Raw genomic sequence first — 27,936 nt, forward strand, 5'->3', positions numbered from 1 at the left:
AAATTTTCCATAATAAAAACTTAAAACCTTGTAATATGCAAAGGAGATGAGAGGTAAGATGGTGTCCGCATGTTGTAGCCCAAGCCCTGCCTTAGAGCATCAAGGCTGTGGTTGGGAAGAGGAATCCTCTGTCCCTGGTGACGGTGACAGTGCTGTGGGATGCAGAGGAAATCACTCCAAGCCATTAACAATTTATTTTTCTTCCATATTATTAAAACAGAATATAGTATCCCGACCTCTGCTGGCACCCAGCTCCCCACCCCTCATTCCCCCGCCCAGCCTGTAAGGGGGCTACCCTACCACTTACTCACTCTGGGCTTATTTCATGGACACAGAAAACAGCATCCTTGAATCAAGAAACAAAGCATACACCACAAAGAAAGCTACATTTTTAGCTTTGAACACACCAAAGTTAACTTCTTACCCAATCTAATCCATGGAAACCATGTCTTTATCCTGGAGAATGTTTCTGAGGGATACAGTATTAACTTCTGACCTTGAATTAAAGAGCCACGATTTGTGAGCCAACAGAGTAAGACATCATGATAGGGAATAGAACAAACTCCTCAATGGACATTGTTGGGTGGCCACAGTGACCAGGCCTGGGTATGGGATCCAAGATCACTAGGTGAGAACATGGGAATGTTCTAGAAATCAACACATTCAAGCCCTTCGTTTCACAGATGGGAAAAACAAGGCGAGAAGGCAGATCATGTTGCCAGGCAGCCACTGCAAAGCCAGGAATAGAACGGAAGCCTTCTGACCCTGAGACCAACACACTTTTCTTAGAACTATCTTGAGACAATTGCATGATGGTTGCTACCTGAACAAGAAAGGGGAAAAGGCAGCCTCGATTTTCTGCTTCAGAGAGGTTAAGAAGCAAACCTGCAGCATCGGAAAACCACACATCTTAGGGCTGAAAACTCGTTGACTATAAAAAGTGCTTGCTTTGGAGAAATATTTTTGGCCTTTTTTTTTTTTTCTTTTTTATGGTGGACCAGGAAAAAACAACCACCACCACCTACAACCGCAGGAGAAAGGCAAAAGAAAATGAAACAAATTTGTGCCTGACTAAACAGTAACATGCAATTAAAATGATGGATGTCTTTGTGCCAGAGGTTGAGTTTGAAACAAGCTGTTGGAAGAAGGGCAGCCCTGAAAATAAATTGCCAAATTACTTTTTTGCAGCCAGACTGCAGATTTCTCCCACCCTTGCAATTCTGAAAGCAAATAATTCTACATCAATAAATATGCAACAAATTCTCAGGAAACCCAGCCAAGAAACGTGAACAGAAAGAACCAAGTTTGGGTGGATGGCTGCCCCCACCCATCCTGCACTGTAGGAATGTGAACTAAATTTGAAAAGTGAGGCATGTCAATGCCACCTTGTACCCAAAGCTTCCCTAAGTGCCCCCGTCCTGTAGGGACTGCTCCCATTTAATCTGTGCAGCCCTTTGTAGCTCTCAAAGTGGTGTCTGGGATCTGACCACACAGCCTGTACCACAGGGCACAGAAAGCACAGCCTGGGTCTCATGGGGATGGGGTTGGAGTTCAAACTCTTATTACTCATCTTGGAGTCTATTGTCCTGGAAGGTTCTTACTCGGGGAAGATGTTCTAAAGATTGTATGAAGCGAGATGATGAATTTAACAGGGCTTGGCCCAGGGTTCACCCAAAGGACACACCTGGTGATGGAGGTGAACTCATTCTGGGTAGCACACCATTAGCAGAAGAGGAAGATGAGCTTTGTGGAGGGTAAGTGATAGAGCAATGTTAGGGACTCACCTGGGTGTTGCACCCTGCACCCTCAAATTCATGTTGAAACCCTAAACCCACCCCCCAGGACTTCAGAATGTGACTGTATTTGGAGACAGGGTTTTTAAAAAGTTAACTAGATTAAAATAAGGCTGCAGGATGAGCCCTAATCCAATATGGCGTATTTATAAAAAGAGGAGATAGGAGACACACACACACACACACACACACACACACACACACACCCCGAAACCAGGAATGCTCACCTCTTGGAAAAAGACCAGGTGAAGACAAAGGAGAGCAGACAGAAAGAGGGTAGTCACCTGCACACCAAGGAGAAAGGCCTCAGAGGACACCAACCCTACCTGTACCTTGATCTTGGCCCTCTAGTCTCCAGAATTGGAACAGAACAGATTTCTGTTGCTTAAGGCACCTGTCTGTGGTGCTTTGTTATGATCAACCTAGCGAAGAACAGAGGGAAGATCCGGGGCTTCAAGTGAGGTTTGAACTTGGGTTCCAACACCTACAGCCAGCATGACCCTGACTTGGCCCCTTCACCTTTCCAAAGTTGGTTCCTGTCTGTAAAGTGAACATAAAAACACAGTACCCCCCCCCCAAGCCACATAAGGGCAAGACAAGAACACGTGTGGAGAGTTCCCCACTGTGGAGTCACAGCTGGCCACGAGCAGAGCCAGCCTGTGTGCCGAGGACCTCTGACTCAGCCCTGGGAACTTTCTGGCCCATGTCTCTGGTGAGGAGGGCCCTGGCTGTGTGGCAGCTCTTGGACACTTGCATGTGCTTCCTAGATTAAGACTGAAGGGAGGGCTGGTGCCATAGCTCAGTGGTAGAGCGCTGGCCTCACACATGGGAGGCACTGAGTTTGATCCTTAGCACCGCATAAAAATAAAGAAAGATACTGTGTTCATCTTCAACTAAAAAAATATTTTTTTAAAAAAAGAGGCAGAAGGGGAGCCCCCACTCCAGTAACCTAGAAGCTTCCTAGGTCACAGAATAGTCTTGGACCCCAAGTTCCTTGGGTTCCATTCATGGATGGCATTCTGTAAATGCAGACAATGAACCCAGAGAGAAAATGAGTCTGTATTCTAGTACTTTTAGTGTCATGCCAACTGCTAAGGCATGGAATTTTAACATGATTTTACTTAGCTCTGCATGTGTATAAGATTTTCAAAAAGGTTAATGAGTGGAAAAGTCCATAAACTTCTTTCCTTTAACCCTGTCTATGGTGAGGCTGGCTGCTAGGGTCATAAAACTGTAACTGAGGCACCACTACCCATTCATTTGGGGGGGAAGTATATAAACAAAGTTATCTGTTTATAAGTAGCCTTTGATTTTCCTTCTCTCCCCCCCCTACTTTTTTTTGTGGGTGAGGAGATGAGTCAGTAGTCTTAAAGAAAAAAAAAAAGTCACAGCCTCCCTACAAGGAGGAGGCAGAAATGGAAGAGCATAGTTGGCCTAGCATGTGCAAGGCCCTGGGTTTGTCCCCCGTGCAGGAGGAAGAAAGTGGGGAGGGGGGAGGAGGAGGAGGAGGAAAGAAGAAAGAGAAGGACATATTCAGATGGGGAAAAAGAGCATGCACGGCTCCCAGCCTGCCCCCGGGTTTGGATTTGTAAGGATGGCATCATCAAGATCATTTGCCTGAGGTGTGGGTTTGCAGCTAGAGTAAGCTCTAAGTTCATCACACTGAGTAAGCCCTTCCTCACCCATTAAGTGAGGAAAACACTTCTCAATCATATATGCATTCTACCAAACCATCACTGAATGCCAAGCAAGGTACAAGCATTAACCAGGACTATTAAGAAATCTTACTTTAAAACAGAATGCACATTAGGAAATCATTTACAGAATGAAACACCTAGGAACAAATATAGTAACTGCTCTAGCTGGTCATAATCTAACTGCAGTTGTTCCCAGTGCAGGGAATTTACCTGGAATGGTTAGCACTGAGGGTCCTGATGCCCCCAGGAGTTCCAAAAGACTGTCTTGACCAAACCAGGCATGAACCCCCAAACTCCCATGCCTTCTAAGAAAATTAGAAAATATAGCAGGAGGAGGAAGAGAAGGAAGAGGAGGAGGAAAATATGTAACACCAGTGCCACCCACTTGCTGGACAACTTCTGCTGGATGGCACAGAGACAGGAAGTGGGTCATGAGGAATGGGGTGGGGGTGCAGGCACCTCAGAGCTCTAGCCAAATGCTACTCCCCAGGGATTCAGACTGTGCTGCCACATCTAATTTTTCTTTTTTCTCTTTTTATTTCATTTTATATTATTCAGGGATTAAACCTTAACCACTGAACCACATCCCCAGCCCTTTTTATTTTTTATTTTGAGACAGGGTCTTGCTAAGTTGCTAAGGCTGGTCTTGAACATGTGTTCCTCCTGCCTCAGCCTCCCAAGTCACTAGGATTACAAGCATCTGCCACCATGCCTGGTTCAATTTTTCAAGAAAAATCTAGAAATATGAGGTTTTTTAAAATGTGAAATAGGGCAGTTTTTTTTTTTTTAAATGTGTGGGCTTCTAGTTTATTTTTGGCCAAATTATATTGTTACATTGCATGCATGTGTGAACATGCAACAATGATTCCCACGATTATGTACAATTATAATACACCAATAAAAATATGGAAGCAATTTTTAAAAAGAAATTAAAGGGTAACTTGCATAGACAAAAGTGCATGCACAACTCAAGGAGTTACCAAAAGCAAGCACCGCTGGCAACCACCACCCAAGTGAAAACCAGAACCCTCCCAGCTCCACCCCCACCCCACTGAGGCCCCCCTGTGCCTTCCTGGGCTCCCATCCCTTCCTCCTTTCCCCTGGGCACCATGGATTCATTCTGTCTTGAAGTTTGTATCCATGGGATGAGACAGCATGTATCATTCACAGGTGCCTGGGGATGGCGCCCCTTCAGTTCCCAGCAGAGCTGTGTCCATGGACAAAGGCTCACAGGTGGCACTTCACAATTCTAAGAGGAAGGGAAATGAGATCCGGGAAATTCACTTTTTGTGGGTAGAGAAAGACTTGGAACCACAGAGGGAGGGAGGAGTCAGAGATAAGAGACTAGGCAGTGGGTGGAGTAGGGCAGTCAAAGTCAATGGAAGGGGAGGGTCTGTCCCAGATCAAAGGGATGGCAAAGGACAGGGGCAGTGGCAGGTGCCAGTGCTGGGAAGCCAAAGTTCATGGTCACCAAAATGCAGAGAATAAGCAAACCCAGAGAGACTGTAGCCAGGGAGGCTGGGACCAGCCCCACTCTCCCGAGCCTCTGGGCTCGCTCTCAGGGAGACAGAAGCAAGGCTTTCTGCAAGGAAAAATCAACAAAGATGACCCTCTGTGCTGCTTATTTCTTAAAAATAAACAAAAACAAAAACGAAACAAAACCCACAAAACTTGTCATTACAGACAATTCAAATAAATACAAAGTAAAGCCAGGTGCGTGCACTCCTGTAATCCCAGTGGCTCAGGAGGCTGAGGGAGGAGGATTGCAAGTTCAAAGCCAACCTCAGCAAAAGTGAGATGCTAAGCAACTCAGTGAGACCCTTCTCTAAATAAAATACAAAATAGGGCTGGGGATGTGGATCAGTGGTTGAGTGCCCCTGAGATCAGTCCCCAGTACCCCCCCCCAAAAAAAAAAGAATACAAAGTAAATAGAATAGTAAACACCTGTCAGTTTTTGCAATGATTAACATTCTGTATCATCTTTCCCTGTACTCATTTGTCCTCTGGCCTCCATTATCAGTTTTACACTTCCTTTTCCCAGAGGGTGGTAAGTTATACTTACATTGAAATGCATGAGTCTGAGCTGTTCTGGTTTGGCAGATGGAAACATCTGTGTAACCCGCACCCCTCTGCCCGTCCCCAAGCAATAGCTATTCTGATTTGTTTCCTGCACAAATTAATTCTGCCAGTTCTAGATGCATATAAATGGAATCAAACGGAGGCTACTCTTTTATGTAAGGTTAATTTCACTCAGCATAATGCATAGGAATGCAAAACTGAGATTTCAGAATTCAGTTTGAGTCAGGCACAGTGGCACTCGCTGTAATCCAGCTGCTCAGAAGACTGAGGCAGGAAGATGGCTTGAGTCTTGGAATTCTAGGCCAGTCTGGACAACACAGCAAGACTCCATCTCTTAAAAAAAAAAAAAAAAAAAATCAGTTTGAGCCAAGCTGGTGATGACATGTCTGCATCACCCTTCCCGTGCCATCTTCTATGGATGACCTACAATAGAGCTTTGAGATAAACATTTCAGGTAAAAGTGACCCCAGCTGAGGTTCAGAGCTATGATTTTTCAATGAACTGCTCAAGTCCTGCGCTCTTCCCTTGGTCTCATGTTACAAACACCAATTTCTGCACCTAAAATATACAATAACAAATACCCCAGAGCTCTGATGAGAGCTGACTTTGGTATCCTCAGAGAAGCAAGGTAGCTGCTTCCCCCCCGTCCTGTGTCCTGCCCTGGCTCTTCTCCCCTGAGCAAGAAAATCCAGGAAAGGCATGTAGTGTTCTCCACAAATACAAAAGACATGACTTCTTGGGGCGGGGGGGGGGGGGGGGGGGAGGGGGAGGGGAGGGGGAATGGGGGGGTGCGGGCTGGGGTTGTGGCTCAATGGTAGAGCACTCGCCTAGCACATGCAAGGCCCTGGGTTCCATCCTCAGCACCACATAAAATTTAAAAAATAAATTAAATAAAGGCATTGTGTCCAACTACAACTAAAAAATAAATATTTTTTTTTAAAAAATTTTAGTTGTAGGTTGACACAATAACTTTATTTTTATTTATTTATTTTTATGTGGTGCTGAGGATGAAACCCAGGGCATCACCCGCACTAGGCAAGCAAGTGCTCTACCACTGAGCCACAACCCCAACCCCCAAAAATAAATATTAAAAAAAAAAATTTAAAAAGACACATATTCTCATCAAACTGGCAGTGACTTGCGGAAAGAGATGCATCTTTGACTCGGTCCTATATCTACCTGGCGCCTGGCTTGTTCTGTGTGGCTTGTTCTGTGTACACAGCAGGGCCGCCATAAGTGCCCATCTCTTTGTTATTCTCTTCCCCTTGAAAATGTCAGCTCCTCCCAGGTCTGAGGCAACAGGGCGGAGAGTAGGAGCTGCCTCCCTCTTCTCACTCATACACCTGGAGACTGTAACTCCACAGCTCTGCTTGGGGCTCTGCAAGACCAGAGTTCAAGATTGACTGGCTTCACTTAGCATAATCTGCTCTAATGCCATCCATTTCCCTCCAAATTCTATGATTTTGTCATTTTTTAATGCAGAATAATACTCCATTGTGTATAAATGCCACATTTTTTTTATCCACTCATCTACTGAAGGGCATCTAGGAACGACCAACAATAAATAATAAAAAAAAATAAAAATAAAAAAAATAAAAAAATAAAAGACCAGAGTTCATATGAGGCAGCTCCCCCAGAGCCTGCAGAGACCGTCCTATGGTGTCAGCCATGTCTCCCTTCTGCCAGGCGAGAATTCCATTCAAACCCGTGCTGAACTCTCTCCAGATGCTACCTGCTGGCCTCTTGCACTGGCCTGACCTAAAATGACCAGGAATAAACCCAGGATTTGTGGCACCTGAAAGCATATACCACTGAGAGTTCCTCTTAAAGAAAGAAAATACAGAAATATCTTAGATTGCAATCTTCACAAAAACAAAGGCCCAGGGAACCCAATAGGGCGCCTCAGCCCTGTGCCACCTTCTGGGTTCTCAATCTCACCGACTCAACATTCGCAAAACATCGGGGCCACCTCTCCATTTCACCATCTAAACCCAACCACCAAATCCACGGGGTTCCAAGTCCTCCAGTTCCTTGGCAACTGTCCTTCCTGTTCATGTCCAGCACCACCCTAGATGAGACCTGCACTACGCTGACCACCTCTTGGTGTGACTGCCCACCCGCCAGCGCCCTGTAAGCCATACCTCTGCTGCTCCAGAACATTCAGGGGACCGGGCCTCCTTCCCACCTCCCCTGCTCCAGCATCCCCAGAGCCACTTTCCGCTCTCCATACCGTCTTCCTCACACCCTCTGCAGGGAGGTTCTTCTCCAGGCTCTCCCAGCCATTCTGCCAGTCCTCTACCGCACAGGGTCCAAATCAGCCCAACCTCTCCCCTGAAGCCACCCCCAGCTACCACTACTTCCAAGGAACTCCACGAGGCTCCATTTATCTGGTGATGACAGTGCCTGAGTCTTTCTGGTTTGTCTTGGGGAAATCTGAGAGGCATGATGAAGTGGCAAAGAGCTCAAAAGAATAAGTAAAAAATGTTGGGGGTCTTCGCTACTGCATCAGTTTGCTAGTGTGACTATAACAAAACACCACAGACTGGATAGCTTAAACAACACAAATCTACTTCCTCCCAATTCTGGAGGCTCTACGTCCAGGGAAGGTGTGGCCAGGGTTGGTTTCCTCTCCTGGGCTTATGGATGGTTGCTTCCCCCTTTGTGTTCCACGTTCTCATCTCCTCTTCTTAAAAGGATATCAGTCACGTTAGACTAAGGAGCGCGTCCAAGGCCTCAAAGGCAACAGCCGCTCTGCTGACTTCCAAGGGTTATCAGGAGGACTGGGAACACACACACAAAGATCCTGCAGGACCTTAGAACCTGTTGGCCAATCTCCATCCCATTAGGAGCCATAAATGCCTTTGCCACCAGGGCCATTTCAGATATCTTCTGTACCAGGGTACAGCTGTGTCCCTGACTGTGCGATAAGGACCAGATACCCCTAAGCTTTTCTTCAAATATAAGAGACAGCGTAGTAGGAAGATTAAGATCATGTTTCACTGCAAACTTTTTAAAAAGGTGTATATAATAGGATCATATTTTTGTTGAAAGACCTTGTTTGCTCCAAACTTAAAAACACAGAACGGACACATCAGGATAGAATTTATTTTTTATTTTTTTCGGTTGCCAATGGGCCTTTATTTTTTTTAAATGCTGGGCTGAGAAATGAACCCAGTGCCTCACACATGCTGGATAAGCAAGCGCTCCAACACTGAGCCCCAGCCCCAGCCCAACATCTATTTTTAATCCAAGCAGCATTTTCCAGCCCCCTTCCTGTTTTCTCTTCCTTTTCAAGCAATCTGTTCTTATCACCTCAAAACAGGTATATTATATTCCCAAATGGAATATGAAGACTTTTTTAAGGAAAAAAAGAGATGAAGCTCATAAACGTGGGAGCCAGGTTTCCTGGGTCCGCCCCTTTTAGTGCACGCCCTGGGTGAGACAGTTCAATGTTTAGTGCTTCTGTCTCCTCCTCCATCAAACATGGCAGTAGCTGTCTTGTAAAGTTCTTGTAAGAATTAATGGAGCAAATATACAAACTGCTCAGAACTGCGTCTGACACCTAGCAAGAACTACTTTCATAAGATGCATTTTGTCTGGGATAACCTCTATCTTTCAGGAGTTCTGAAGACTCATTCTCAACATCCTGTGACCTTGGAAGACCAGCTGGCTTCTGATACTAGCTATACAGTCCTATGCTTCATATCTAACATTTGTGGGAAATCTGAAATGAAACTGAGTTAAGCCAAGAACTTTAACCAGCGATTTCTGTCCTGCCATCTGTAATGATCTCTGCTCAGAGAGCTATATCATATGCATACTGTACTTATGCTATAAACTAGTTCTCTCTTGAAGTTTCATCTTTGCTCTTCAAATTCAATTTCACAGGTTGAGCTTATACCACCAGTTTCTAAAGGTCAAGATCAAGGTCAATAGCATACACCAGCAATACAGGATAGGGGCCAAGGCACTTATATACTGTGTGTACTCTCGTAGTTGCTTAACTTCTCTGGGCCTGGACTCATCTGATAACAAGGATGCTGATAGGAACTATCTACTTCATAGGACTGTGAGGAGTAAGTTAAACTGTGAAAAATCTGTTGAACAACATAAATAATCAATGCTCCTCAATAACATCGCACTAAAGTAAAAGAAGCCAGATAAGATTGTACGACTCTACTTATATTAAATATCCAGTGTCAGCAAATCCATAAAGACAGAAAAAGATTAGTAGTTGCCAGGAGCAGGGAAGAGGTGGGAACCACTTCTTCACAGGATACAGGGTTTCCTTTTAGGTGGTGAAAATGTTCTGGAGCTAGACAGAGGTGGTTGCATAACACCGTGAATACAATAAATGTCACTAATGGTAAATTTTATGTCATGACTATTTTACCACAATAAAAAAAAATCACTTGGGGGAAAAAAAAAGTCAATAATGTTATATAGTATGAATTACTATACAAAGAACTACTATGACGTGACTTGTGCTAGGTCCCACCCAAGGCAAAAGTGCCCTGCCTGTCCCCAGGCAGCATTCCCAGGCAGCAGAGGGAATGTCACAGGCAGGGCCACAGGGAATGGTTCCAGATGAGCTTCATACACATGGTGGCATCTGAGACAAGCCCTGAAGGATGACAAGGACCGAGAGTGATAAGAGTCAGCCAAAGAGAAGGGAGCCGGCACCAGGCAAGGCACCTGGGTGAGAAGTGGGGGGCCCGCCGGAGAACCACTAGGTGACAGCCTAGGAGAAGAACTGGATTGAGGGCCTGCCAATGATTTCAAGTCTAGTTCTGTCATTTACCAGCTGTGGGACACTAGGGGCAAAATCTTACTGCTGAGCTAGAGCCACCAGTGCGAGGATTGTAGGAAACTCTGAAAGGTGAAAGCCTGGCCTGACCCTAAGACACCACACAACTGTACCAGAGGTGGCCCTGTCCAACACTGGCTCTCAGAGCATCAAGAATCCCCTCGGAGCTTTGAAATGTTCTGATGACCAGGTTCTGCCTCCATGCCCCAAGATCCTGGTGGTAGTAGTCCAGGGTGTGTCGCAGGTTGGACTTTGAAAAGCTCCCCAGAAGATTCTGGCCCACAGTAAACTTGGAAAATCGCTGTTGGAGCTCATTAGTCAACACCAGAAAGGCTACAGCATGAGTAATGACGCTCCGAAGGCTGGAACTGCACGAGAAGCTGTAGGTCAGACTGTCAGCAGCCTGGGGGCGGGGGTGGGGGGAGTGTCCACCTTTGTGTCCTCCGAGTGAAGGGCTGCAGTCCTGCAGACCAGGAGAATAACAAGCACCCAGCATGCTGACCCCGGGCCACCAAGGCAAGATTCAATTGCTCCTTCTCTTCTCATAGGACAGGAGATGTGTCATGCCCTTCAAGGACAGTTCCATGTCCACCCTAAATGAGCTCCCTTTCAGCAGGGCCCACACATTTTCACCATTCCCCATTGCTCACACAGAATCTTACATAAACTAGATGCTCTGGTTGGTTTTCTTTCTTTTTTTTTTTTTTACATAACTTTATTTATTTACTTTTTTCTTTTTAATGTGGTGCTGAGGATCAAACCCAGTGCCTCACACATGCTAGGCAAGCGCTCTACCACTGAGCCACAACCCCAGCCGCTTGGTTTTCTTTCTGTCATACATAAATGAAATTGCCAAACCAGGATGGGTCTTGTCTGTAAATGACTAAGCTGTCGCTCTCTGGGAAACTCACATCCAGGGCTCATTCCCTGGAGTGAGCTAATAAGAGAAAGGACATGTTTCCATCATCCTCATACATGCAATCCTCCTTTTCCCTTTTAAGAGACACCGCATAATTTTTGCATTTTTCTTCAGGAGTCTCTTTAGTGAAGAGGGACTTCTCCATTAAGCTAAATACTTCTGGACTAAAAAGCAAACTAAATCCATAGCTTTAGAATACAGAGGTGCCTGAACAAACACCGTCAACCACGGGCCCTCACTTCCCCGTTAAAATACCCCACATCCACGTCTCCTTTCTCAGCGTCCATCCCTGAGCACCCCACTGTGTCTGCCGCTGCTGGCTGGTGTGCACGACGTGGACCTGGGTCCTCTGGGCCTCTCCCTGGACTCTGACCTGTCACTCTTACTGCCATCAAAGTGGTGCCGATGCCACCTAATGCAGATCACCAGGGACTGAGCAGGTGGCGCAGGCTTGGTCTCAGGCCCCAGCACACAGCAGCAATAAAAGGACTGCAGTCAGGGAGATGCCCGGATGGGCAGTTGGGCGCACAGCAGGTTAATAACTAACCCGCCCAAGCCTTCGCGGCTTACCAGGCACTTTCATATGATGCCCGCGTGTACTTCATGGGAAGACCACAAGAGCCCCCTGCCATGTGCCGGGGAAGAAGCCAGGCTTGCTTTAGAAGAAGCGGTAGAGCCTCAGAGAGCCAAGGGGAGGGCTGGGTATCACGAGTAGGAGCCAGGAGGGCTGCATGCAGGAAGCTGCCCCTATTACACCCTCATTACTGCTCATTTGCCACAGGTGAGCAGCCAGGAAAGCAGTTTCACCCCAGAGCAAGGCTCTGGCCCATGTGGTCTCTGTGGGCTCCAGTGGGGCAAGGCCAGTCATCCAGCTGGGCCACGGTCAGCCCATCCCCTTCTCTGGAGCATTCACTGATTCTGTGTTTTCTAAAACACCATTGGCATCCCCAGCCAAGAGGATGGGAAGAGCTCACTCATAGCCCTCTCTGGGGGTAAATATCCAAACAGGAGTAATCTAGACAAAGAAAGCATCCAAGGTCAAAACCAAGGTCAAGGAGCCAATGGCAAAAGAGAAAGTGGACACAGAAGAAAAAAGAACAGACACTCTTTCCTCAAATCTGTTGAGAACTTCCCAAGACAAGGAATTTGGACTCTTCAAAGAAGGAAAGCCCGGTGGAAAACGGGGAGGGTGGCTGGGCTCCCCTGCAGGGCTGAGCAAGGAAGGTCTTACTTTGAACCTCGGTGCCTTTCACATATGCCGTTGCAGCCACCAGTAAGGCTGTTCTCCAACCTGCCTGCAGAGCCCAGAACTTTCTATCTGATCTCACCCTAGAGTCGCCTCCCCTGCAGCGGCCCCCACCTCGGGCCTTCCTGGGAGCTGGTTACTTATCTCCACTCAGACTTCCTGACCAGGACCTTCCCATTGATCTGCTTGTCCTGAGTTACAGGCTTTAAATAAAGCCAGTTTCCTGTGCCAGCAGTACCTCAGGGTGGCCAAACGTTGAGAAGCCAACCCACAAAATCCAGAGACCCCCAAATTATATAGGGCTTCTTCAATAAGTAAATGGCCAGGAAAAGGAAAAACAAAAAAGATAAAAGAAAAAGTGGGCGGGGGACTCTGGATTCAGTGCTTCAGATAAAGTGTCACACAAATGCACTGCAAGGACCTCTGTTATGGTTTGGATATGAGGTGTCCCCCAAAAGCTTCTGAGCTAATGCAGGAATGTTTAGAGGCAAATGACTGGATTGTGAGAGCTGTAACCCAATCAGTCCATCCTGGTTTGAGTGGACTAACTGGGGGGTGTAGACAGGTGGGGTGTGGGTGGAGGAGGTGATTCACTGGGGGGCGTGCCTGGAAGAGTCCATTATCTGTAACCCCTTCTCTCTCTGCTTCCTGGCTGCCATAAATGAAGTGGCCCCATGATGTTCTGCCTCACCTCCGGCCCAGAGCTATGGACCTGCCCCACCATGAACTGACCTCTGAACCCGTGAGTCAAAAGAAACTTTCCCTCCTCTAAGTTGTTCTTGTCATGCATTTTGATCACAGTGACGAAAAACTGTCTAAATCAACCTTGCTGAAAACCAATGGGGGAAATCTGCACATTAAATATCTAATGCCAAAAAATAATCATTACATCATTTTTAGGTGTTTTCATAGTATTATGGATAATTTTTAAAATATAGCTCTTGAAGACATATAACCAACAAGGTTTATAACATAGAACATATGTTTGGATTTGTTTTAAAATCACTGGGGAGGGGAAGAGGTCAGGGTAGAAATGAGTGACAGGTGCTGATAGGTAACGAAGCCTGGTGATTACTTGGGATCCGCCATACAATTCTCTCTGCTTTTGAATAGGTTTAGAAACTTTCCCAACAAAGACATTTTTAAAAAGTGGGCAGAATGTAGAGTATACAGCCTGCCATTGCTCACCAAAAGCCGCTAGCAGTCGCTGACTTCAGTTCATTCACAGTAAAAGTGGAGTCAAAACTTTAATTCCTATTCAATAAGAAAGGCTGGCGGAGGAAGCCCATGGATTTGGGGACTTACAGTATTCTCTCCCGCTCCTGAGATTACCTCTGAAGAGTGGATATGGGAACAAAGACCAGGGGAAATAAGCTAAATGCAGGGAGTGGGGAGGGGGAATGCAGCTTCCTGGCTGCTCAAAGTTGGCAAAGTTCTTAAGACAAAGCATTCCAAGAGGAAATACAGTAGGGCTAACAGACACAAAATACTCAACCCCACCAACAACTGGAGGAGGTGAAGACTGCAGGAGTCCCCATAGCTCCCACCAGACAGGAGAAATAAACCAAAAAGGCTGCACAACGTCAAGGGTTGGAGAAGATTGGCCTAAGGAGGCTTTTATATGCTGCTGGGATTCCTGTAAAAAATTCTGCATGATATTAAAAGGCCCTGTCCGTCCGTCCGTCCTCCCAGGGAACACCCAGGAGAGCTGCTTATACCTATGCACAGGAGACCAACTCCAGAAAGGTCAAAGCAGTATTTTTTTTTTCCTAATAGCCCCAAACTGGAAACACCCCAAATTCCTACAGAGAAAGGATAAATCCCTAGATACTTATGCAACAGAGTAACTAGAGAACAGTAAGGACTACAGCTCGTTGACACGGATGAATCTCATATTCACATAGTGAACGGGAAATCCATTCAAGTTCATAAACACATAAAACTAACAATACCCTGTTTTACTTTATGGGAAAACCCTATAAAGTTTAGGAGCAGGGAGGAACCTTCAGGGGCCTTCACAGCACTGGTGATGTTCCTGGTTTAAGCTGGGTGGTGGGTACAAGAATGTTCATTGTATTATTTTTCTTTCAACCATCCATGTCATAGAAAGTCTTTGGTGGTTATGTTTTATCATTAAAGTTTTTTAAAAACATGCTGGACAAAGGACTTGCCAACACAGAGCAACTCAGACAAAATGGAAGGGGGAGAAGAAATTTACCTGACACCCCCCACACACCCCAAACTAAGACCAGATGACCTTGGAGAATGCTCAGCACAGAGCAAGTTCCAGGGGAGAGATGCCAGAATCCCAAGTAGAAAAGCTGGGGGAGAGGGGACTGGGGACATCCATGTCTTCAATGGCAGGGCCACTAATGGACGGGTGGCACTGAGTGAACAAGTCCAGACCTAACTCTGACAAGTGGATAAACACGATGTGGCCTATGTGTGCAACGGAACACCAGACTTAAAAAGGAATGAGGTTCTCACACTCGTGACAACACAGAAGAACCCTGAAGAGACTGCTAGGTTACATGGGCCAGACACAAAAGGACAAACATTTCCTGCTCCTAAGGTCTAAGAGGTGTCCATCCATCAGGGTGTCCCTCAAACGGAGCCACAGTATTTTCCCCCCATCTCTGGCAGGTGGCCTGGTGGTGACGGCCTAAATTTGGGCAGTCCCATATACCTGACAGAGCCTGGAAGCACTGACTCCATAGTGGTTATGTTGGAGGCTACTTATATAAGGTACCTAGAGTAGTAGGATTCATAAGGACCCAAAAATGTGAAATGGTGGTGGCCAGGAGCTTAGGGGAGAAAAGGGGGGAATTAAGTGTTTAATGGAAAAGAGTTTCCGTTTGGGAAGATGAAAAGCTTTGGAGATGATTTACTGCATGCCACTGAACTACACACGTTAAAATGGTAAATTTTCTGTTCTTTATATTACCTTATGATTTTTTGAAAATTTGTACTTGGGGACAGGTGCAGCTGAGCACATGAGCAGGTAGGACAAAGAGCAGCACCCTTAGCCCACCTGAGCGGGTATCATGAAGCAGACAACAACACTCAGATCAGGAAATGGGCATGGAAGGGACACCGCAGAGCAGAGGTATGACAATGTTGCAGGCACCTGCCAAACCAGGCAGATGGTGCCCTCACAGCTGGAGAGCAATGTGGACAATTCCACTGGAGACGGAGCTCAGCTGGGTACCAAGGAAGCACCAGGTGATCCCAGGGTAGGACAGACCCCTTGGGAAAGCTTCCAGAAAGAAAATCTGGGCACTCAGCCAACGATGATCCTGGAGGAAAGAACTTGCAAAAACTGCTGAGAAATGGCACACAGAACCCAAAGGCCAGAGGTGTGGAAAGGTGAAGTAGGGTGTGGGAAGGAGAGAGGGTTACTGCATGAAATTCTGACCTTCCCAGGGAGTTCCAAGGACCACATAGGCAACGCAGAACAGGTGGGTGTGCAGGGCAAGGGCTGGGGAACACTAGAAAGCCACGCAGGAAGCCTATCCTCAATCTGGTGCTACCAAACAGGTGAGGGACTGGAGGCCATCTGCTCTTGGAGATCTCCTGCAAGGGAATAATACCTTCCCAGGAAGTGACCATTAAGGGAAGCAGTGCAAGTTCTGAGAGCCTGGGAGGTAGGGTTGCCCATCAGGCAGGAAAACCAGGCGCTTTGCATATCAACCTCCAAGCCCAAGAGACTGGAAGAGGCAGGTGTTACACACACACACACACACACGCACGCACGCACACACCCCACAGAATAGGGTTGAAATTAAGCATAAAGAGGGCACCAAACTTGTGAGAAGTGTATCAGGAGCTTGGATGGGAGAAAACAAAACAACAACAAAACAAAACGAAAAAACATTAAAAAGGCGTGGATAGAGCCTACCTGTAACCCCAGCTACTTGGGAGGCTCAGGCAAGAGGATCACAAATCCAAAGCCAGCCTCAGCAACTTAGCAAGGCCCTGTCTCAAAATAAAATAGAAAAGGAGGTGGTGCTGGGAGGTAGCTCAGTGGTAGAGCAATTGCCTAGCATGTGCAAGGTTCTGGGTTTGATCCCCAATACCAAAAAAGAGGGGCTGGGTTAGGGCTCAGGGTGAAGCTCAGTTGCAAAACACTTGCCCAGCAAGTGTGAAGTCCAGGGTTCCACCCCAGCACTAAAAAAAGAAAAGGATATATGCCCTGCTTATACACATGTATACAAAAGCACAAAGAAACAAAGCAAACCCAACCAGTTGCTATGCAGCAGGATGGGACATGGAAAATGCTTTTCTTGGTGATAATTTTAAATGTTGCTCTATGAAGCACTTTAAAATATGTCGCCTACTTCTGATCTGGGTGTTAAAGAATCACACCAGAATGCACCCTAGAGAAACTGCACACGAGTCCAAAGATACAAACCCTGTCTCTGGAAATCCCCAGGGGCCTACAGAGGCAGAAACCTTCTGAGGCTTAGGGGTCCCCATCCACCTGGGGACCCTCTCAGGCAGGCTCAGCCTCCATCATGCCCAGTGCAGCTGTCAAGGGACTTCTCAGAACACAAATGTCCCCCAGACTGAGCCTGAAGCTTGCGTCTACTCACTACAGTGTGGCTGTGGCACACTGAAGCCAGCTGCTAAGCCCTGGCTCTCCCCTACAGATCAGGGGTAACAGCCAGCACAGCACAGTTTTGAGATCATTCAACAAGATAATCCTGGAAGCACCTCAGTGTGGTACCAGGCTGACAGCAAAAGTTCAGTAAGGGTGACTTGTATATAGAGCTAACTCACAATACTCATCAGCACTTCAAAGGTTTCTCACTCATTCTTTTAAGACCTAGGGCCACAGCCAGCCGGGCTCTCTCCCCACTCCAGGAGCCCAGGGCCCAGGGAAAGACTGGCATTTTCTGACTCCCATCCCCCACACATTTGCACCTGCTGCCCACAAACCTGCCAGTGAACTCTTACCGTGGGCATTTTACATGCCCTTTGGGACAACCCCGATGCCACTTTGGGCATCAAACCTCCAACTCCACCCCAGGCCAGCTTCCCCGCCACCCTGCCTCACACTGCGTTACACGTCTGCCAGAGACTGGGAATTCCTGTACCCTGCCAAAGCCTCATCAGAGGAAGAGCCCAACAGGCCTTTGCTGACTAAAAAAAGTTTTACCTTGGGCAAACAAAAACATTCTGGAAAGCAATTAAAAATAAACCAGACGTTTAAAATCAAATGAGCTCAAGAGATAAGTCACTGAGGCTGCCGAAGGCATGCCATTAAGGAGATTGGAGACCAAGGGACACCAGGCAGGCTGCAAAGTTCTAGCCTGCCTTGGCCAGGTCAGCTCTGGCTGCTACCAGAGCCCCAGGCATCCCTAGACAGGTAAGAGAGTTGTGACTGCACCAAAGCAGATGCTCCCAGATGCAAAGGGACTCGGGCTATATCAACAAGACCTCAAACTTGGGGTCTTACAGTCCCTCCTTCATTGTGCCAAAAGGGTGGGAAGAGATTTCCATCAACCCCCTGCAGTTCATCATTTGAAATACATGATTATGCTGGCACAGTGGCATACACTTGTAATCCCAGCTACTAGGAAGGCAGAGGCAGGAGAATTGCAAGGTTGAGGCCAACCTAGGCAACTTAGCAAGATCCTACCTCATATATTGAAAAATGGGAATGGGGCAGGGTAGGGGGGTTAGGGATGTAGCTCAGTGATAGTTTTGATCTCCAGTACCAAAAAAAAAAAAAAAAAAAACACCATATTTATCTCTAAATACACACACAAGGGCTGGGGATGTGGCTCAAGCGGTAGCGCGCTCGCCTGGCATGCGTGCGGCCCGGGTTCGATCCTCAGCACCACATACAAACAAAGATGTTGTGTCAGCCGAGAACTAAGAAAAAATAAATAAATATTTAAAAACTCTCTCTCTCTCTCTCTCTCTCTCTCTCTCTCCCCCTCTCTCTCCCTCTCTCTAAAATAAATAAATAAATAAATAAATACACACACACAAAAAGCACAGATGGATATACACCATATATACCCCAGCCTCTGAAGAAATTTTAGGTATCTTTCTATCTCTTGCCTCTGTATTTTCTAACGTGTCTGCTGTGGATGTGTTCTCAACGTGCAATGGAAGTCAGCGAGGGATGCACACCAACCTGAAAAAAACCACAGATGAATGAGCGGCTGCTGCTTGCAGCGGCCTGGGCAAGCGCGAGGAAGTGAGTGCAGATTCCTGGCAAAGAAGGCTCCAGGCGGAGCAGAGAGAAGCACAGGGGTACATCCCGCAGCCAGCCAAGGGGACACCAGTGGGGAAGGATTCAACACACATGTTAAAGACAAATTGTAGGCGGAGGATTTCTGTGGTTACCCGGATGGATATCTGCTAAGTCCCCATGCAAGAATTTAAGGGAAGGCCCCACCCCCACCAACCTTCTGCTATTTCAAAACTAAGAGCAGAATTCAGTGAGATTATGCACGTGGAAGTGCTTAACAAGTTAATATTTGTTCAAAGCCCTGTACCACTGTAGGGTCATGTTACTGGCACCTGAGATGCTGGGCAGACCCCATCACTCCTGCAGACCAAACCCCCCCTCCCATATTAACACTGGCCATCGAGCAAGAGTGGCACCAGTCAGAGATCTCCTGCTACCATATCATATCCCAGGGGGAGGGCATTCACCTCTCTCAGCCCCCAGCTCAGCCCTCCTTTGAAAACAAAAGCATTTATAAAAATAACACCAACTCACAAACGGCCTATATAGAAATCCAAGGCTCCCCATGGTCTCATTCATGGACTGAGAGGGGGTGGGGTAAGCACTGCAGGGCCACCTTTAGCCAGTATCTATCCTTCAGGAACAGAGAAGCAAGTCACCAGAGGCCTGCCACAAGGCAAGGGACTGCAGCAGCCAGAGCCTAGGGAGGGGTAGAGAGGAGGACCTGTCTTCCCTTACCTCCTAGGGTGTCACTTCTTCCCACAACAGAGGGGGAGAACAGCCCTGCAGAGCAAGCTCCACGCCACTTTCCCTTCCCCAACAAACTCACCTGACTACACCTGTGAAGTGCCCTAGCCAGTGACCCCTTCTCCTAGACCGGCCCTCCTCACCCCTCATCTGGACCACTGACCTAGCACAACTGGTATCCAGCCCCTCCTCTGACTCAGCCTCCACTCCACTGTGACAAACAGAAACTGACTCCTAAAGCACAGGTCACTCCCCAGCTCAAAGCCGCATGGCTCACAGCAATGTTTAATGCAGAGTGCAGCTGCTCTTGGTTCTCTTGAGCCCTAGAGCCAGGGGGTTTCATGAGGCTGTAAAGAGACCACCTCATCAGAATCACCTGGAGTGGTGATTCTGTGGTGGACTTGCTAAGAGCCCAGCTTCCTGAACTCCTGGGTCAGAAATTCTGGGAGTGGGCTCTAGGAATTTTAATTGGAGGAAAATAAAAAATTCCAGATGAGCTGGGAGTGGTGGCATGCACCTCTAGTCACAGCTCTTGGGAGGCTGAGGAGGGAGGATCACTGAGCCTGGGAGTTCAAGATCAGCTTGGGAAACATAGTGAGACCCTGTCCCCCCCAAAAAAAGAAAAAAAAATCCTAAAAAAACTTGGTATACCCTGAAGTTAGAGAACTGTTTTGCTAGAGTTTCCAGCTGTTTGGGAAAATCTGTCCTACTTCCAACACCTAGGGACATACCCTGCCCACCTTAGGACTAGGAACGCTAACAGTCCTAACTGCTGAGGCTGATCCTAAGTGCCACAGCTTCAAACGCTGAACAATCAGGGTTCCTGGAGCAGCCCATTCTGACCCTTCCACTGATGACTCAAGGGAAGTCACTTTATATCCACAGGCTTCAGTTTCCCATATATACAGTGTATAGATATGTGCTTTCTAGGGTCCCACTCAATTCCAAAATAAGGCACATGACCTTTATGTTGTATCACGTATGTTCTGTTCGACCAGAGGTTCCAGTCCTAGCATTCTAAGAATCTGTGTGTGGTGGGGGGTTGGGGTGGGGGTGGGGGTTCTTTTCTCATCCAAAATGAAATTTTTAGTAAGCATCTCTCCATACTACATCCAACTGCCAATTTCCAATAAGAAGAGCCAAGCCATGGCTAGTCTGCCTGGCACAGCTTTATTTATTTATTTTTTCCCTAATGTTCATTACTAGAATTTTTTTTTCATATCCTTTCCATAGTCCAAAGAGGAGGAATGAGAGTTATATAAAATTACAATTTCCTAGCAACCTTCAGCATCTTGCTGTTTATTGAGGCTTATTATGTCTTTTCCATATTTGATGCTCCCATTTTAAAGACTGGGAAATCGATGCTCAGAGAATTGAAGTTACCCAAGGCAGCAGAGCCAGGCTGTAAGATAGCACTGGAATTCTCCGTGTTAGCACTGGATCCCGGGGGAGTCAATGCCAAGTTTCAGATACAATGAGAACAACTGGGCCAAAAGCTGCACTGGTCAACCAGCTGTCCCCTCCAAGGCACGGCAGGAGTGCTAACCAGCCAGCCACACATCCTAACAGCTCTCGCCACAGAGCTGCTGGAAGAACGCACACACGCACTGAACGGAGGCAGGGCTGAGCAGCAGCCACCCAAGCAAAAGTGATGCCAAGGATTTAGTCAACAGAGAGCTAATACGAGTCAACAGTGGGTGCTGCTGCCAAGCACACCAATGGGATCTTCAGCTGCATTCACAGGGGAAGAGTATCTACTCCCTCCACCTGCCCTGCTCAGACACGACCACACCTGTGGGCTGGGCAGGCTGGGCTATTGGAAGGGAGGTGCCTTCCAAGGCAGGGTCAGGTTTTCTGAAGGGAGTGGCTCAGGGTGGCACTCTGATTGGTAGGGTGAGCCAAGTACTCACCTGGGAGCTAGGTTTGCACAGGAAGCCCACCACTTGTTATAAATGGGATTCTTAAAAACACCTGTTTACATTTTATCACTGACCATCCTCAGCAAAGGTTACAAACACCCAGGAGTGCTAGAGGACTCTCGGCCTACCACCAGAAGAAGGGGCTCCAAGCCCTGTCCAAGAAGACTGACTCATCCAAGAAGACGATTATGGTGGCTTCTTCCTTTATCACATATGACAAGACAGAACTAATACGAGTCAACAGTGGGTGCTGTGGCCAAGCACACTAGTAGGATCTTTAGCTGCATTCACAGAGGAAGAGTAGCTTTGCCAAGGGACACTGAATTTGAACTCTGATCCTTTCAAGTGTCAAAAGTCCAAAAAATCCTAATTCCCCCATCCCATTCACCCCAGCAACCAACCCATCTGGGTGTGCCTGTCACATCACTTAGCATGGCTCAGAATAAAAACACCGTGTGTCCACCTGTCCCCCAAGAGTCTCCAGGCCATGACTCTCACGTGTCCTCAGCACAGAGCTTGGCACTTTAAAGACATTCAGTAAATGACTGAACTGAGCTGAGGTGCCGCAGCATGGTCACACTGAAGGTGTTATTGTGTTCAAGGCAATTTCAGAACACAAGTGACCTGACTAGGGCTAATAAAAAGGTTTATGACAATGCATCACCACTTTGAGTATGTTGAACAGAGAAATTCTTGAGGCCAATGCCACCAGACGGTTTTAATTACAAAGGAGTCACAGTTAGCCAGGCCAGGTCCCTGGGTATCTGTGGAAATGATAGGGGCAGAGAATGAAGCTTAGGGGTAGAGAGGTCAAAGGTACATCCTATCTGTGGGACAGCAGCCAGCCAATGCCAGAGCTCAGGAAGCAGCCGAAATCCAGAAACCGAAGACAGAAATAATGACGAAGGGGACCACATGCCTTAAAAAAAAAAAAAAAAAATGTCATAAAAAGGGAGCCCACTGAAGTGGGTCTGATGTACAACACAAATGCTACCAATTCATCGGGGAGTGGGCCACCTGGCGCAAAACCTCGTAACTGCGAGAATTAATTACAGGAACTAACACTGTGAATTGGGAAGATGAGTAGGGGAGTCTGTGTGATGCAGTTCTAATATCTAATAAATCCTTAAATCGATGAGCCATGCTCACGGATGAATTTTTCTTCATCTTTCCTCCCTGGGAGCTCACGTGACAAAAGCCAGCATTTGCTTTTTATTTGCCTTTGGACAAAGTGCCCAGATATATATGTGTATAAAAAAAAATTGGGGGTTCATGAAATCATCTGAAAGGCACCAAGAAAACTGTCATAATATGGAAAGCTGAGATGGGTGAATTCTTCTTGTATAAAGGCAAGAAACCTTTTAGGATGCAAATGTCCCCTTCCCCCACACTCTGCAAGAGCTCCACCGGCTGTCACAAATAAGTATTCCCATCCCTACCTGTTCCTCTGTGTACCTGTTTGGCTCTATCTACCACACATGTACTTTACTCCGTTTGCATTTTTCATCTCAGAATCACCACTTAAGCTTGTCACACAAACCTGACAGCAGCAATACATTGTATAAATGAATTATCCCTGGGGAACAGACAAGCAAACCACCAGTAAGGAGCACTGTCAAAGTTCCCAAGGAGAGCATTCTGTTCCCAGATGCAAACTACGCCACATCCTCTCCAATCCCAAACTGCCCACTCCAGAGGCAGCCTGCTCACCTCTCTTTTCTCCTCCCCAGCTCTCAGGCCCTCTCTCCCAGCTGAATAAAAGCAGAACTTCCTTCTTTGGGAACTATCACATTTTAATGTCCTTATAACAACTCTAAGGACGGGATGTTGGTTCCTTTTCCATGAATAAAAAGGCCCCAAAGGGGTATTTTCATAACAAAATGATATCCTATGGAGAGCACAAGACGCCACAAACATAAAACTGCCATAAACCGGAACTGTCTCAAAATTAAACCTACACAGGGAAGGATTAAACCCCAAGCCAGGCAGCTCGGGTTTTCCTATCTGATACCCTTAACACGCTCCTAGTTCTCTCGTGAAATCCAAAGAATTCCTGCCACCCACCCGGAAAGGCCTAAATGCTTTCGTGCAAGTCCCGGTATGTTATTCCTTCCCTTGAAACCCTAGGGACGATCTGTAACATTCATCTAAAGCTCAATTACTGCTGTGTCCTCAGTCACACCCAAAGATTCCCCAAGGCACCGTCTGCCGCAGCGCCCGGGTGCACAGTAGGCGCCCCGTTAATGTGTGGGTTTGATTGGATCTGAGCTGGCCCCTTCGTCAGAAACACGCTGGTGGCTGGACGCCCTGCTGGGGACAGCAGCGCCGGCCTAGCTCGCCGCCGCCGCCGCAACGGGGCGGGGGTGCAACCACCTGTGGGCGGCTGGCCGGGACGCAGGCCCAGCGCCGCAGCCCCGGGGTGCCCGGCGGGCCCCACGCACACTGCTGAGAACGGGGTTAGTCGGGAACGCCAGGCCCGTGGGGCCCGGGATCGACACCCTGGGCCCCATCAAGGTCTCTGCCAGAGCAAAGTTGACCATGTCCCAGAGTTAGTTCCCAAGTCGCTCCACCCGCTGCGAAGCTGAGAGCAAGAGGAGCTCTTTGGGCTGGAGTCAGGGGCCACCCTGAGAAATCAACAGAGAAGAGAAACTATTCTCTAACCCCCTCCCAAACTTGGGGTACCTGCTGGGCAACAGGAGAGGACTTTCCTCTCCACGGTCTCGCCAAGGCCTGATGGAAGACTTGGGAGGGGGGGATATAGCGCGATACCCGGGAACAACCCTGCACTACTTTGAAATTTTCTATCCATTTATCCAGCATCAGGAAGGCCCCCACTGGAACCGGGGGGTGAGGGGCGCTGGAAAGGCAACACTTGCAGGGAACACAGGCCATCCTCGCCAAGGGCAGGGACTTGGAAAGGGGGTGAGGCCCATAGGACCAGGTGGGCACCAGAGAAGGTGCAACCCCATAACACAACGTGCCAAGAAGGGGGCACGGGCCAAAGAAGGGGCCGGAAGGAGACCGGGACCGAGCGGCGGCCCAGGAGGGAACGGGGCTACGGAGGGCTGTCAGAGGAGATGGGGGAGGGGATCCCAGAGAGGTGCAAGAGGACCGACCCAGAGATGAGCACTGGGGCAGGGGGAGCTGCCTTAAGGGTGCATGATGCCAGTGCCCCGACCGGCTCCGTCACTCACCGGCAGATCCACGCTCACTTCGGTCCCGTCGAGCAGGAAGACACGGCAGTACAGGGTGGCCTTAGCCGTTCCGGCGGCGGAGATGTGCACCGCCGCGCCGCCCGTGAGCAGGGGCCCGCCGCCGGCCGGGAACACGCTGCCCCCGGGCGCGGCGGGCAGCGCCGAGGAGGCGGCGGCGGAGGCCGGACCCCCCCGTGGCCCCCCGTCGCGTTCGTCCCCCAGCCCGGCGGCCCCGCGCCCTGCCGCGCCCCGCGCGTAGCGCTGCATGGAGCGGCGGCCAAAGGTCCGGCGCAGGAACCGCAGCATCCTGGCTGGGGGCGCCCCCTGCCTCCGCCCCCTGCGCCGCTGCCGCTGCGCCGCCGCCTGGGAGCGCCCCGCGACGCCGTCAGTGCCCGCCGCCGCCCGCGCCGCCGCCGGCGGGCTGCGGCCCGGGGCTCGCTCCCGCCGAGGCCGAAGCCGAGGCCGCGCTCCGGCCGTCTGCGGGGTGCGCCGGCCGGGCCAGCGCCGCCTGCGACTGGCCGCAGGCGGGAGGGCGCACTCCGGGCAGCCCGGGGCCGTCCCGCCGCCGCCGCCGCCGCCGCCGCGCGCTCTCCGGGTGCGCTGGCTACGGAGGGAGCCGCTGACCACGGGCAGTCGGGGGGCCGCGGGGCGCGGGGGGCTACGGGGCGCGGGAGGCGGGGGGCGGACTGCTCCCGCGCCGCGCGCCGGCCGAGGGCCAGCCGGAGCAGAGCGCCTGCGTGCTCCCGGCGCGCTCGCTCCCACTCGCTGCGCGGTGCCCAGCCCGAGGAGGCCCCGCTGAGCGCCCGCTCACAAGGCGCCTTTTCCTGCGCCCGCAGCCCCCGCCTCCCACCTGGGAGGCTGCACCTCCAGCCGCCGCCACCGCCGCCGGGACTGCAGCACGCCCTCCTCCCTGGGGGCTGCGCCGGGTAATTGTAAGCTGGGTCTGTGCTGCCCCCTGCCGGCCCGAGCGCCCCCTGCTGCTGTAGGTGCACTCACGTGTGTACACGTAGGTGAGCACACACGTGTTTCCGGCGCCCCGAGCCTTGGAGACGCCGAGTCCCCCCTTTCCCAGTTAGGAAAGCAGGACCTCCTGCCCTCCGGGAAGGTTTATCTCAGGGGCCAAACAGAAAATCACGAACTTTCTCCTAATGGAAAAATGGCGCTCCATTTCCCCTTCTGGAATGGGAAAGAGGTGGACTAGGTAACCCACAGGGTCCTTGCTACTTAATTACATTCTATCTTTTAAGAGCTCAGAGCTGGAAACGCTAATTTAACCTTCCAGTTCTGTGGACTCGGTCCAGATAAGGAAATGGAGGCCTGACAAGGAGGGGAAGTACTTTTCCAACACGCTTCACAGGAGACACCCCTCATCAAGGACCTTGTGTCCACTATGGAAGGAAGAACTTGCACACTGCAGGTGACTGAGGAAAACGTTGAACAGGTCACTGAGAAGCAAAGTAGAACCGGGGCTGCGAAAAATGAATAGAAGAGGACGCACAATATCAGACACAAAAGGAATTGTTTATAAGCACTACGCGGGGGCGGGGTCCAAGTCGGCTTCAGAGACTTGTCAGGTGCTCCCCCGAGTGAAGAATGTAGAGAAGACCAGGCAGAAAGGAGGTCAGGCCTCTTGGGAAGCATAACAGTTCTACTGTTTATCGCCCCTTAATCTTGTGCCAGACACTGCTAAACCCTCTCCATTCATCGTTTTCCTTAATCCTCATGACAGCCAGGTTCCATAGACATTCTTATCCCCATTGTACAGAGGAGGAAACTGAAGCTTAGAGAGCTTAAGAGACTAGCTGCAGATTCCATGGTTAATGCGGGTGCTTTTCCCAAGCTCCGGAGCTGTTGCCGGAGCACAGTTGGCATGATTAGCAAGCAAGTGAAGGTTATGAGAGGACTGGACTCGGCAGTGTTTCCAGCAAAAGGGACTGAGAAAGAGGGAGGGAGGGACTTAGGGAGGGACAGACGTTTATTGAAGATGATGAGCTGTCTTAAGTGATTTCATGGGTGATATTTTCATTAATCCTGACTCCAGTTCTTCCAGGTACTTCTATTTATCCCCTTTAACTTAGGTGGATTTTGAAGCTTAAAGAAGTAATATCTTTTCCTAAGGTCTCAGCTGCTGAGTGTCAGGTACTCTCGCTTGTTGCCTGGCGTCCCCTTTAAGACACGGTGGGGACTCCCATGTGGCAGTGTATTCTTAGAGGACATATGTCATCGGTCCTCAGATACCCACTCTGTTCCCCTCCCCTGCAACTAAATTTAATAGAATACCACCACCAAGTTCAAAAGTAGACTGGTTCTTCTCAGTGGTTTCTCAGGATAGCTCATTTCCTACTATATAGCCCAGGAGTGGTAAGGTAGACTAAATAATGGATGCCCAAAGATGTGCACATCCCAAGCCCTGGAACCTGTGAATGTGTCACTCTAGGTGGCAAAAGGGAATTGCTGATGTGATTTAGTTAAGGAGGTTGAGGTGGGGGAGATTAATCTGGTATTGACCCAGTGTAATCACAAGCAACCTTAGAAGAGGAAGGAAGAGGGGTCAGAGTCAGAGAAAGTGCCATGACCGTGGCAGCAGAAGTCAGAGTAACGGTTTCAGGAGCCAAGGGAATAGCCTCTCAAAAAGCTGTAAAAGGATGAAGAATGAAGCATCCCCTAGAGATTCTAGAAGGAATTCTAGGCAGCCTTGATTTTAGCCCCTAAGTCAGGCACTATGGTGCATGCCTGTAACCCCAGCTACTCCAAAAGCTGAGGCAGGAGGATCAAAAGTTGGAGGCCAGCCTCCGCAATTTAACAAGATCCTGTCTCAAAATAATTTCTAAAAAAAAAAGTAAAAGGGCTGGGTGTATAATGTACTGGTAGAGCGCCACTGGGTTCAAGCCCCAGTACCAACAAAAAACAAACAAATCTATCCTTCTGAATTGTAAGATAATATAGTCATGTTGTTTTTAAGCCACTGGGTTTGTGGTAATGTATTCTAGCAAAAGCAGGAATCGAATCCAAGTGATAGTAAATAGTATTAATTTGGAGCATTACAAAGTAATTCAAAGCCCTCCACCCTCCACGGAGGTGAGAGCTCTCATGGTGGCCCCCCTAGCAAGCATCATTCAGCTGGCTTTATGATTATACATGGCCTTTCTCTCCTGCTACATGGACTCTAAGCTGCATAGGGACTTTTCCTTCTTCCCCATTGTGTCCTCACCCAATACCTAGCCTGCTATTTGGCAAATAGTAGGTGGTCCATCCAATATTTGTTGAATGAATGCAGAATCTCACTTCATGCCAGGTGCAGTAGTGCCTGCCTGTAATCCCAGTGGTTCGGAA

General features: G+C 48.7%; 1 protein-coding gene across 5 annotated transcripts in view; it reads right to left on the reverse strand.

Annotated features, from left to right (window-relative positions):
* The window catches only part of Epb41l4b (erythrocyte membrane protein band 4.1 like 4B), a 130,134-nt gene extending 105,225 nt beyond the window's left edge, over window positions 1–24,909 (reverse strand). For all 5 annotated transcript variants that reach the window (XM_026391142.2, XM_026391140.2, XM_077797951.1 and 2 more), the window contains exon 1: window positions 24,604–24,909. In XM_026391142.2, the coding sequence (XP_026246927.2) occupies window positions 24,604–24,909 (306 nt within the window). The remainder of the gene's footprint in view (window positions 1–24,603) is intronic.
* Window positions 24,910–27,936: the final 3,027 nt, after the last annotated feature.

This window comes from Urocitellus parryii, chromosome 4 (assembly GCF_045843805.1).
Source record: "Urocitellus parryii isolate mUroPar1 chromosome 4, mUroPar1.hap1, whole genome shotgun sequence".
NCBI classification, from domain to species: Eukaryota; Metazoa; Chordata; class Mammalia; order Rodentia; family Sciuridae; genus Urocitellus; species Urocitellus parryii.